This window comes from Saccoglossus kowalevskii, chromosome 12, assembly GCF_978046115.1.
Source record: "Saccoglossus kowalevskii chromosome 12, keSacKowa6.1, whole genome shotgun sequence".
In the NCBI taxonomy this organism is placed as follows: domain Eukaryota; kingdom Metazoa; phylum Hemichordata; class Enteropneusta; family Harrimaniidae; genus Saccoglossus; species Saccoglossus kowalevskii.
Window position 1 is genome coordinate 16,214,566 of NC_140652.1, and position 14,004 is coordinate 16,228,569.

The window sequence follows — 14,004 nt, forward strand, 5'->3', positions numbered from 1 at the left end:
GCAGGGTAGACACTGGATACTGAGTATAGGCTTTGATCATTACAGTCACATACCCAGGAATAGCAGGGTAGACACTGGATACTGAGTATAGGCTTTGATCATTACAGTCACATACCAGGAATAGCGGGGTAGACACTGGATACTGAGTATAGGCTTTGATCATTACAGTCACATACCCAGGAATAGCAGGGTAGACACTGGATACTGAGTATAGGCTTTGATCATTACAGTCACATACCAGGAATAGCAGGGTAGACACTGTATATACTGAGTATAGGCTTTGATCATTACAGTCACATACCCAGGAATAGCAGGGTAGACACTGGATACTGAGTATAGGCTTTGATCATTACAGTCACATACCCAGGAATAGCAGGGTAGACACTGGATACTGAGTATAGGCTTTGATCATTACAGTCACATACCAGGAATAGCAGGGTAGACACTGTATATACTGAGTATAGGCTTTGATCATTACAGTCACATACCCAGGAATAGCAGGGTAGACACTGGATACTGAGTATAGGCTTTGATCATTACAGTCACATACCCAGGAATAGCAGGGTAGACACTGGATACTGAGTATAGGCTTTGATCATTACAGTCACATACCCAAGAAATAGCAAGCAGGGTAGACACTTTATATAGCAAGAATAGGCTATGATCATTACAGTCACATGTTCAGGAACTGTATGTCAGTCAGGTATCCTTGAAAATTGCACAGTTGAAACATATATGTGGTGTACATTTGTATAATGTAGCAGTAATTCCATAATTTATAGTAATTTGTCAATGAATTGCACACAGAGGAACTCTTGATACAGTGTCCTTGAAATGCACTGCTTATATAGCACTATTCTCATAATTTATTGTAATTTTGTCCAGGAAATGCACTCAGAGGACTGTGCATTTGTGCATTTCGAGGTCACATGACCGCAAAGAGCTAATTCTCAGTTAGTGCAAGCATGTCCAAGAATAATTAGTTTAGACTTATAAGTTAAATTAGAGAATCAAGATTAACTAGCTTCTATGCACAATGCAAACAAGTGAGTACCATTCAGTGCTCTGTTTATTAGAGTTAGATTCACATATTGTACACGTAAGTATGTTAGACTCAATCACCAAATTACTGGCAATTTGGAAGCTACTTAATAAGTTCTAGGTTTAGATGGATATTAAACCTTTTTAACATTTAATATACGTTTTTCTAATTCTTTAAATAAATTGTTTTGAACTGTGAATTTGTGATTTTCGGTATGTATGTACCGGTAGTTCACATGTACATGTATGTATTTGATTTGAAACAAACATATAATCTGCAAATCTAATGTAACTCTCTTTTTAGAGATAATTTTTCATGAGCTGCACACACTGTATTTAATATCTCGAAAGGCAACACAATATGGTGGTTATTATATTTAATGAGAACTATCAAAAACACAGGTACATTGCACCACCAATTATAAATATCGTATTTGTTCTATTAATAGCACATGCAGATCTAAAATATTCAATGAAGGTGTGTCCATGGTCAAAATAATACTGTATACACCTTTGTTTTTAGCTTGGAATTCATTTTTGCTATTTTCATTGAAGGGATAATTCAGTGAAAACAAGTTATTGAAAATGACACAGTCCCCGTTAAATTTTTGAAAGTTCTCTTTGTGCTCGTCATATTAAAGTGGAGGGGTTGTTGCAAGCGTGTCCTTGAAACTTAATGAGTTCCAAGTGGCGTATACAACAGATTGTTCATTTACACCAAAAATAAAAACAGCCGTTATTCGGTCATCTTTGATCTGATTATGAAACACACTGATATGTATGATGTATGTGCCAAATACGAATGAAAATAGTACATAAATTGTGGAAATATAGTAGTAAGGCCAAAAAGTCAGATGGCTGTCAATCGGCCATCCTTGACCAGATTTTGAAACAAATTGTCATGGACATGCATCCTAACATGTATAAAGTACATGTATGTGCCAAATTTGAAAGAAAACTGACAGAGCACGTCCAAGATACAGCATAAAAAAAAACACACACGATGCCTGCCAGTCGACATCTTTGATCCAATTGCGGAATAAATTGTCATGGACATGTATCTTAACATGTATAATCTATGTACCAAGTTTGAATGACAACTGACAAAGCATGTCCAAAATACAACATTTTTAAAAAACAAGATGGCTGCCAGTCAGCCATTTTGAATCAAATCGCTAAGCCACTGCATGTGCATATGTCGCACATAAGGTACTAGGCACATGCAAAGAATGAACGGAATCAGTCCAAGGGATTCTGAGATATGACTCCGGACGGACGCACCAACGGACGGAGACCGAATTATAAGTCCCCGTTTTCGGACTTCGTCTATATACATTGTAATACAAATTCTTAAACTATTGCAATACTACATCAAGACTCAGCTTGGTTGTCTGAGATAAAGAACAGCATAATTCAAAAAAAGCACATCAAGATAGAAATATGGATATGTCCTTGAATTGCCCATTAGTATAATAATGACTAATGCAAGCCACATAAGGCTTGGTCTGAAAACAGAGATTTGTACAAATAGCTGTGATAAATCATCATGAACACAGGATGATAGTAGGAAATACACACAAGGCGAGTGTGTTTTATGTCTGCCTGCAAGCCATTTTATAATGAAAGAGAATATCAAGTGTACGGATATGTGAATGCCTTTAGGGTTTGCATAGATTCAATGGCTTAATAAAGTGCAAGATATATGATTTATAGCAGGATAGGAGGAAGGAAGGATGTGTATTTGGACTTGTCAGGTCATAATTCTGTATTCTTAAGTACAATATATGTTGGAGAAAAGTTTTTGTGTTTCGAGAATGTGTAGTTGATGGTCACACACTGGGAAGGAGCCTGGAGGAATGAACTGGAAAAAAAATAAAGATTAAGTATCTTTTTGTGATATATACACATTATCACAAACGTGTATCCTGATGTGCGGTTCGTGATTATGGTGCGATTTGCAAAAAAACAGATGTTCTCACATTTACATTTTGTGGCAATAACAATTTTTAAATGTTGATGACGTGATCTCACTGTAAATGAATTGGCTTTTAATTTAAACTGCTCTCTATAGAAAATCTTTAATTATTTTGAAAGCAATATTTCTTTTTAGATCATACCCCGAAGGAAAAATTATCCCCTCAATTCTTCCCTCTGAAATGACCCAATAAATCATTTCCCAATATCCACATCATTAATTTAGGAAGTATCATTATTTTAAATAGCCCAAAGTTGTATACTTGCTTCTTGGTCAAAACTGGACCTGCAAATATATTGTACAGTATTTACTTTATTAGTTGGGGATGTGCTTACGTAATTACAGAGGTGTTTCTAATGTCAAAACAAGTAATACCTGAATGATTTAGTATTCAACAAATGTGATTTTAGGTTTATACAATGTATGCGCTACTATTTAAGATGTGCTACTATTGGAGCAAATATGGTAATTACTTTTATTTTCACAAGTCTATCAAAATTGTGAAATATTGAAGCTGTGAACATCTGACAGAGGAATCAAAGTGACTTTCATAACATTTTGCCTTTATGATTATCCAAAGGGAAAAATAAAAAGATATGGATGTTAGACAGAATACGAAACAAGCCATGCATGGCATAGTCCCTGTTAGTTATCAAATTTCAGATAAATAGTTTTGTTTATAGTAATATAGCTGGAATATAAATATGTCAGAAATATGATTATGATGATTGTTTAACATTTAAATGATTGACATTTGTATCTGATCGTCAAACTAGTATTGAGAGATATTTCTCTGGAACAGCATTAACTAAACAAAATCAGCCATTTTGAGTACATGTATAATGAATATATAAAATTTGAACATAGTCGGTCAAAGCATGTCAGAGATAAGGCTCTTGAAGCCCACTCATTAAAACAAAATAGCCACTAGTCAGCCATTCTGAATCCGATCTAAAAAATAAAATAACGTGCATCGGGAACTCGTTATGTCTAATGTATGTACCAAGTTTGAACAAAATCCATCCATAATTGCAAGAAATACTTGATATTTGATGATTTTTTAACCCAAAAATGGTCACCATTCGGCCATTTTTAATATGATCGTCAAACTGTATATCTGTATATCTATGACATGAAGTATAATGAATATTTAAAATTTGAACATAAGCAGTCACAGCAAGTCAGAGCTATGGCACTAGAGCCATATTCATTGAAAAAAATGGCCGCCAGTCGGCCATTTTTAATCTTAATTAAAAAACAAAATGTGCATCAAGGTCCTATAATGTCGAACATACATGTATATACCAAGTTTGAACAAAATCCATCTGTAAACAGCCGAGAAATGCTTGATTTTGATGATTTTTTAGCACAAAATTGGCCACCATTCGACCATTTTTAACAGGATTGTCAAACCAATATATTTGTATATCTATGACATGATGTATAATAAATATTTAAAATTTGAACATAGTCAGTCACAGCAAGTCAGTGAGATATAGCACTAGAACCACATTTATTAAAACAAAATGGCCGCCAGTCGGCCATTTTGCATCTTATCTGAAAACAAAATGATGTGCATCAAAGTCCTATAATGTCCAACAAAATGTTGAACAAAACCCATCTGTAAACAGCCGAAAAATGCTTGATTTTGATGATTTTTAGAACAAAAATGGCCGCCATTCGGCTATCTTGAATCAGATCAAGAAACAAATTGATGTGCATATGTATGATATCATGTATGATGTATGTGTGAAGTTTGATTGTGATTGGTCCAGGCATTTCTAAGATACAGGTCTGGGCGCATGGAAACACGGACGCACTGAGGTAAAAACATAAGTCCCCGTTTTTGGACTGCGTCCGAACGGGGACTAAAAAACATACAAACCATACATGTAAAATTAAGAATTATTTCAACTGGTCTAGAGAGTCCAGTAAATACATACATACATTTAGCACTTTTAGAAAGAAAATTTGAATGACTAAGGTTTTTTGTTATTTATTTGATGAACAATACGAGGTAATTTCTTTAATACTTTTAGCAATATGTCATATTTAATTTGGCGGAAAACACCCTAAAATAAACTGATTGATACTGTCTACCCTGTGAACCAATCAGGGAGATTCAACTGTTCTCATGTGATCTGAAAGAACCAATCAGTGAGACACAACTGTTCTCACGTGACCTAAAGGAACCAATCAGTGAGACTCAATTGTCTCCCCAGTTCTCATATGACTAAAATTATAGACCTTGTTTCTAAGATCTTTGCTTAAATAAACGAATAGGAAATTAAATACAAGACTCTGAGATAATCTTATATTACAGGGTCACAAATGCTAGATCTTTTACATATCTCATTTTATTACAGTGACATGTGACCTAAAATAACCAATCACTGGAGATCCCCAGTTCCCATGTGACATAAAAGAACCAATTGGAAATTAATACAAGACTCTGGAAGATAATCAGATATTACAGGGTCACAAATGCTAGATCTTTTACATATCTCATTTTATTACAGTGACATGTGACCTAAAAGAACCAATCACTGGAGATCCCCAGTTCCCATGTGACATAAAAGAACCAATTGGAAATTAATACAAGACTCTGGAAGATAATCAGATATTACAGGGTCACAAATGCTAGATCTTTTACATATCTCATTTTATTACAGTGACATGTGATCTAAAAGAACCAATCACTGGAGATCCCCAGTTCCCATGTGACATAAAAGAACCAATTGGAAATTAATACATATCTCATTTATTAAAGTGACAGAAAGTGGATGACGATGGAAGACGTATTGTAAGTGAAAAGTGATAATTACACCATTGGATGCAATGTTATTATTAGAACGAATCCATCATCTAATCAAGAGGATGACAAATTAATCACTCAAGCGAGATTAGAATGAAACTCGAGGACTTCATGATACAAGATTATTAAGAAAATAACATATACTGTATTATGAGTATTAGCCAGCTCCTGGGATAACAGTATAGGTCAAAGTAATCATAGTACAGTCTTGAGTGCATGCACTTAGCAATATCAATGTACATACATGTATATACCTATGTACAAACATAATTGATTTATTCCAACATACATGTAAGCATTGGTCATTTTGAAAATTAATGGTTTTCTAAAGTAAACATCTGGATTGATGTACTTTATGCCATTTGAGTGCATATAGTGTTCGGTCTATAAGAAGTGGACAGGTCTACGCAATGTAAACGACAGTTTTGTCTCTATGGGGGAAATAAATTCTATTTTAATGATTCATCAGGGGTTTTCTAGAAAAAAACTGCAAGAAGGAGCACTGCAATTTAGCGTTGGCACCAATTACGTGGAGGAAATAGGGTTTTCCCTATCAGGGTGTGGAGTTTTGGATAATTGTAAATTAAAATGGAGCATTCTATGGCTTCCTTGGGGCCAAAATTAATATCAGACAGGTCACAGTTGAAGACTGTGGTCACATGTGATCCCTGGTCATTCAGAATTTTATGGTTGCCAGAGGATCTGCTTCCCAGGGTAATTTCTCTTGTTTAAAAAAAAATCCCTGATTAATTATACAATACCAGTAAATGTATGTGTTTCTATTGGAGATGCGCTTCTTATAAAGCAACTGGTACATGTATAAGTTTGGCAGTATCATCATACACTGCGTACAAACAAATGGATTATAACTGATTTATAATTTCGTCATGTGTACATTTGTAAAGCATTGGAAATTCTGAAAACTGAGGGCTTCCTGAAGTGAACACCTAGATCAATGTACAATTATCACAGTGCCATGTGAATGCATACATGGCATTACCATCGTACATGTAGAAATATAACTGATTTATTATTTCACCTTAAGTTTTCAGAAGTCAAAAAACATTTTTCTTTTGAAACAATCAATTTGAAATGGTTGGCATAGCAGCTGGAATCTTTTCAAATACAAATGTACATGATATATCCAAAACGTTTTGTTCACAATTTCATTTTAAAACATTTATACCATAAAAACATTTCAAATGATACACACCAACTTTAATAACTGGGGAAACAGCTGATTCTTCAGTTCTACCCACCCTCATCTGCTTCAAAGTGTGGGAGCTTTATATAAGTTTCATGGGGCATGCTTATATTTGTATTTGCTGTCTTGCAAAATTGTGCTTATTATTAACATACATCATCATTAACCTTTTCACCACCAGTTCCCTCTTTTCATCACAAATTCACAAAATAATTCTGTTTATATATAGTCTGCACTTTCCTTCAGAAACTTGGTACAAAAATAGCCAAAATTTGAGTGAAAACCGAAAATTTACTCAAATTTTGTCTGTTGGCTCCAAAATTAGGGTTCATTTCCAGAAATATTGGAGAATACAAGAAAAATATGAAGAAAAACTTTGGCGAGAAAGTCTGGTGGTAAAAAGGGTACCATTTGAAAGACCACACACATGTATGTACATGTTTGTATGTAGCATACGCTTTTAATAGAACATTAATACAGTACATATAATTGGTTATCTGAAACTTCTGGTTTTAAAAAAAGCTAGCAGAACAGATAAATATAGATTTGTGACTAACATTTCAATACCTACATGTATTCTAATACTACTACATGTTTAAACCAAAATGTCTGGTTATATTAACTAAAGACTATGATTACCAGTTAACAATTTCGATGTACTAAGTATTTGGTTTACATCCATTAATTCCTTTGTGCACCGTATTTTCCTCACCCATAATTTTTTTTTACCCATTTTTTCTTCTTCTACACTTAGACCTAATGGACATAGTTTTCTATTGACTACGGGTTTTTATACATTGTGCATATAAAAATATATAAAAAAACAAAACAAGTCATGCATGGTACAGTCCCTGTCAGTTATCAAATTTGAGATATATAGTTTTGTTTATAGTAATATAGTGTGAACATAAACATGACAGAGATATGAATCCAGAAGCCATTCTGAAACAAAATGATATGCATCAAAGTCCTAGAATGTTCAATGTATGTTTTTTTTTTAATTATTTTCGCAACCAAGGCGGTTACATCGCCACTAGTGCAACCATGTTTCGCCATTCTTGTTGGTCTGCAGCAAGGGAGCAGATGTCACCAGTAACTCCAGCTGACCTCGCTTCCCTCTCAACTGCCTCCTTCCATCTTGTCGAATGCCTTCTTCTCTTCCGCCGGCTGCCTACATCCTCTGAATTCCAATCCATCAGGGCCCTAGGTACCGTAGTCTCTCTGGCCCTATATGACATACCGGTACATGTCCGAACCATCCGAGTCGCCTTTGCCGCAACCGTAGGGAGACTGGTGGCTGTTGAGTTCTCTCCCTTATGGCTGAATTCCGTACTCGATGGAACCATCGTACTCCCAGGATCCTTCTGAGGCACCGATTGTCAAAGGCATCCAGCTTGTGTTCTTCCCTGAGGGTGGTAGTCCACGTCTCTGCTCCGTACAGTAGTGTGGTGATTATCACAGCATTGTATATGAGAAGTTTAGCCTTCAGGCTGGTTTTACTTCTCCACACTTTACTCAGCTGTGCAAAGGCTGATGATGCACTACCCTTCCTCACCTGGATCCCTGGTGTCCAGTTTATTGGTCATTGTGGCATAAGAACCCAGGTACTTAAATGTATGTACCAAGTTTGAACAAAATTCATCTGTAAACAGCCATGATCCAGTTCTGGGATGCCAGAAATACTTGATTTTAATGATTTTTCAGCAAAAAAATGTCATTCAGCTATCTTAAATCAGATTGTGGAACAAATTGATGTGCATATGTACCGGTACTATTATGTATGATGTATGTGTATGAAGTTTGAATGTAATTAGTCCACACATGTCTAAGATACAGGTTCAGACAGACGCATGAATGCAAGCACACAGGTCAATCGGTAATCCCCATTTTCAGACTGCGTCCGAACAGGGACTAACAATGTAGGTTTTGGAAATTCAACTTAAATTTGTTGCTCAGCGGATTAAAAACCCAGTGACGCAAATGAAATAGGCTCGACTTTTCAGAATTCAAACACAGTAATCTTGCTAAAACTATACAGTAAATGTAGTAATGAATTAGCCTCAGAAACGACAAAATAACATAATGCTGTATTAGAAGTGCATGCATGATAGAAGAGAGAGATTCTACAAGAACCCAAATTCAGGGCCAATACTAAAGATACATTACTGACTGAATGTCAATATTTTGGATTGTGATTTTGTTAAGTTAAAGTTTTCATAAAATGAAAAAAAAATTATGCATTAAGATATATACCGAAGGAAATATTTTATTTGTTCCTTTACATGTAGAAGCAAATCTCCACAAGAAGCATGCAGAAACAAAAACGTCATTTACTCTATACTTGATTACACTTAAAAATTCAACTACATGTATATAATATGAGTTACTTTAGCCATATACTGTACACAACTCTGTCATTTAAGTAAGTGTATATTAGGCTGTTAGCCAGGAAATTGCAACTGCCAGTTCAAAACAATTCAACTTCATGAAAATGAAGATGGTTTTCGATATATTTTCTATAAAATTATCAAAGAACAACAGGAAAAAACAAAAAAAATGGGATAAAGTTGCCAGTCCAAAATCAAAGTTGCCAGTCTGTTTGGTGGGTGGACTGGCGGCTGGCTAATACTCTGGTGCATATGTTACTAAGAGAACAAATATAGTAGATGTTTCAGCATTTTGTAGGGGGCAGGTGGTCCACCTTTAGAAGTAGGAGATGAAACTAATCTTGCTCTACAACAACAATTTAAAATAGTAGGTGGCTAGACCTTCCATTAGGGATGTGAAGAGACAGCTACAAGGAAATTGCTGTCGCCACTATTAGTGAAAATCCCTTCACTTATTATAAAGCTAGCACTTCTATGTGAGACGTACATGTCAGCCCGTTTATATCGCATACATAAGCTTTTCTCTAGCCTACGCTTTAACAGTAATCTCTCGTATTCCGTGACGTCAAAGTAGAGGAGGATATTATACCCAATGGTAATTATATTACACAATTGATCCCATTCAGGCAGGGATATTATACCATGAAACATACAAGTAATAGACAGTTTCAATATCTACCTCAAGATTTGTTCGTAGACACGTAAATATCACGAGACATAAGCCAGCAGCAAACAGGAAGTTCGTAATTCAAATTAACAAGATTTCCAGCGAAACGCTGGATTACTTGATGATGAAATCAACAGTATTACCTTGTCAATTGAAAATAATTCCAAGTGATTCAACAAAATTACATGTAAATCACACTAAATGCCAAGGACTCGTTTAGTTTTCATAAATTTTAGGTGTTTTCTGCATGCTAGAATTTTTAGTGAATCACAAAAGAAACAAACAGGGACACTAAAATGAAAAATTTGCATGTGATCCATACAAAACCAATCAATATTATACTAGGTCATGTGATTCTACCTAACCTATCATAGATGATTAAAATGCATCACATGTCTGCAAGCAACCAATCAGACACTGGCAATCTAAAACAAACTGAGAATGCTTGTAAAAATGCAAACAAATGTAATACCACATTTATAACATGCATGAAGGTTTCATGTTGGCACTACCTCAGTAACTGTGGTTAGTACAATAGAACTCGTTCACATAGTAACCAGAAAACTGGTTACCTACATGTCCGCATTGACACCAATTCATTACAACTTTTTCAGTATTATGCAAGACTTTAAATTTAATGCAGAGGCATCATAGATAAACTTTTAGACGTCTATTTTAGTCACCACAATAACAAACACTACATGTTGCTACAGACTACAGCCTGAGATACAAACAAGCAGCCTCTCGGCTGAGATGGCTTCGCTGTGAGCAATGCACATTTCAATTAAAAAACTGAAGATATCATTAAAAAATGAACAATATGTATAGTATCAAAGCAACAGGACTTACTGTTTTCAACAAGAATTCAAAAATATCACTTTTCACCAAAAATAATCATTAAAATTAGATAATTGAAGATATTACCACAAATCTGAAAGAGGTCCACATGTAGTACATATATATGTAATATCAAAGCAATTGGACTTGCGGTTTTAACAAGAATTCAAAAATATCACTTCTTACCAAAAATGAAAAAAATATTCACCAAAATATAGCTAAAAATGTCATGTGAAACTAAAACCATGTAATTGTTAAAGCCAATCTTAATGCATTGAGGAAATTGTAGCATGATCATGTGACTACAAACAGCCAATCAGAGTATACCATACCCATGAACAGAAATGTCATGTGGATTGTTAACAAACAATCATGTTTTGAGAAAAAGGTAGAATGATCATGTGACTGCAAATAGCCAATCACAACCAATCACTTACACTGTTTACTTACCATGCCAACCGCATCTTTGTTAAACGGTGACCACTCATTGCTTTCTGGGAAGTGTGCAAGCACTTTAGATTTATATGATCTTTGTAACGGTTGATATTGCAAATGGTCGCCTGAAAGTAAAAAAGTACAAAAATAAGTGTACCGGTATATTGTATACAGTGGGACTGATTAGAATTGTTGATTTGAGATACAGTTGACAATATTTCACTTTTTAAATAATTATTAAAATATATAAGAAATATTCATGCTTATAAACTGCATTAAAACTGAATTAAAACTGAATCGACACTTAATTCTTTAATCAACAAAATATATATCATTTCAAAATAAAATTCTAATCTGATACAAAAATCACATGTACACCGAAAAAAACTGCAAGAGGAAGCACTGCAGTTCAGCGGCACCACCAATTAAGTAGAGAAAATAAGGTTCTCCCTACCAGGGTGTGAATTTTTTTATAATTATAAGTTAAACTGGAGCATAAAGTATCAGACAGGTCACAGTTGAAGACTGTGACCACATGTGATCCCTGGTCAATCAGAATTTTATGGTAGCCAGAGGGATCTGCTTCCCAGGGTAAAGGGGCGCATGGCCATGGCATGAGAGCACTGCGCCCCTGTTCCCTTGTTTAAAAAAATCCCGGAGAATCCATTTTTGTAGGAGATCAGAATGCAGCTGGTAGATTGGTCAGTGATGGAAAAAAAAAAGCCATTATGCAATTCTGTGCACAAACAACAAACTACTCAACTGAGAAGAGAGAATCAATACATTTCACATCCATCACTGCTTTATATATTCAATAACACTCAATGTGGACTATTCCACAATTGAGCAGATACATGTACACATAGAATATCAGCAAAAGCAAAACAGCCTTGACTTACTTTTACCTTAAATGGATGATTAGATTTGATGTTGGCTTACTTTGCAGTAAAACAGGTTAAATTGAGTCAGGCAGCGACAGGAAGCATTGACATTAATAATGATATGCTGCGACCCTTCTCCTAATTATGAAAATTGAACCGTATTACTAATTAATATGTATTTTTTTTAAATTTAATCTGATATTATGGATGTGTTTAACGGAGTACACATATTTAATATACTAAAAAACAAACAGTTATATGTACTAGAAAATATACAATGTTGATTTATTTCTTTTGATTCCGTCAGGCTTTATTTCAATGTAAAGAAGTGTCTGATTTATACTTGGAGTACAACACGTAGACCTACCCCTAAGTTGTTGAGGGCCATTGCATGGAGGGAAATATTGTTCTTGAAGTCACATGAGTTATGAGAATTATACATTTGCTCATTTAAAAGCATTATGTGTTTACATAAATGACCTAATGTTTGCAAAGTAGAATAACTACTGGAGTGGAGTATGAGTTTGGTTTACTTAAAGCTGGGTAGTCGTCACCTGCGTATGCGTCAATTGGCCATAGTGTGTCATTGTTTACAAACAAGCATCTGCCCATGAGCCTTTGTGTTTTAGTGTGTGTTGTTATCGTCGCTTGGGACTCAATTCCCACATGGGTAGGTGACGACCCTCCCACTTTAAATCCTGCCAAAACAAAATAATTATTTATTTGGTTTGGTTTAACCCTTGGATATGAAAAAAACAAGGTATAGTTAGAATAATACATGTTGCTAGCAGGAACAAAGAGCCTACTAGTATTTTATTAGAAGTACGTGTACAAAGCTAGGCAGTGGATATTAATGTTTTAGCTATATACCTGTATTCAGACATTCACCAATATGCGTTTTGGTGAAATTTGGTGTTCAGTCACATATGGATTTTGTAATTTCAAATTCTCCCAACGTCAACTTTGCAGCACAGGGATTAATTTCCCAGATGTACTGCTACTGGAATTGTTATAAAATGAGTAAAACTTTGCTGATATAATTACTTCCAAAGTTAGTAAGTGTCACAAAAACCTTAATTTAAAAGTTTATATAGCGATATTATGTATACACATGTACATGTATAAAGCGATTCACCAGATAAACCAATACAATTTGTTGTTGTACTTGTTTTGCGCTTTTAATAGAGCAAATACAGGTAGGTAATCAAAATAGCATACACCAGTACATGTAAACTGAAGTGGTTCTGAAGCACTATAAAAACTAATCACTCATTTCTTTCACCACACCACTTATCATTTGTTTGGTTTCTCTCCAAGTATCAAGATAATCGATGTCACATTACTGTAGTATGTAAACAGGAAATGTTGAAACCTGTATTGGAATATAATGCAGTACTCCCTGAAGTGTTTCCCCTTAATTAGTCTTACAATTCTTTATTTGGATATAATGGTAATAATTCTTTTTAAATGTGTTTTTGTAGAAATTAGATATGAAAAGCTTTTCAATAAAGAGTTGAATATGTACTGAAGTATTAAATCCTGCTGCACTAGTAGTTATATATGTTACCCAAAGCTACAATTGCATAGATAATGTGCACAGTTCTTGTGAAAATCCTTGAAATGATGCAAAATAGAAAATTCATTTCATCCCGGTAAGTGCTTGAGTTGTACACCAGCTGACTTGAGGCATACAGGTGTTCAGTCACAAATATTGACAATAGAAAATTAATTTTCATAATGATCGGAACACATACATGTAGAA

At 34.8% G+C, this 14,004-nt stretch overlaps 1 protein-coding gene across 2 annotated transcripts in view; it reads right to left on the reverse strand.

Annotated features, from left to right (window-relative positions):
- LOC100369328 (DENN domain-containing protein 5B) overlaps window positions 1-14,004 on the reverse strand; it is an 86,708-nt gene that overhangs the window by 46,259 nt on the left and 26,445 nt on the right. For both annotated transcript variants that reach the window (XM_085506447.1, XM_085506446.1), the window contains exon 2: window positions 11,377-11,486. In XM_085506447.1, coding sequence (XP_085362573.1) covers window positions 11,377-11,486 — 110 coding nt within the window. The remainder of the gene's footprint in view (window positions 1-11,376; window positions 11,487-14,004) is intronic.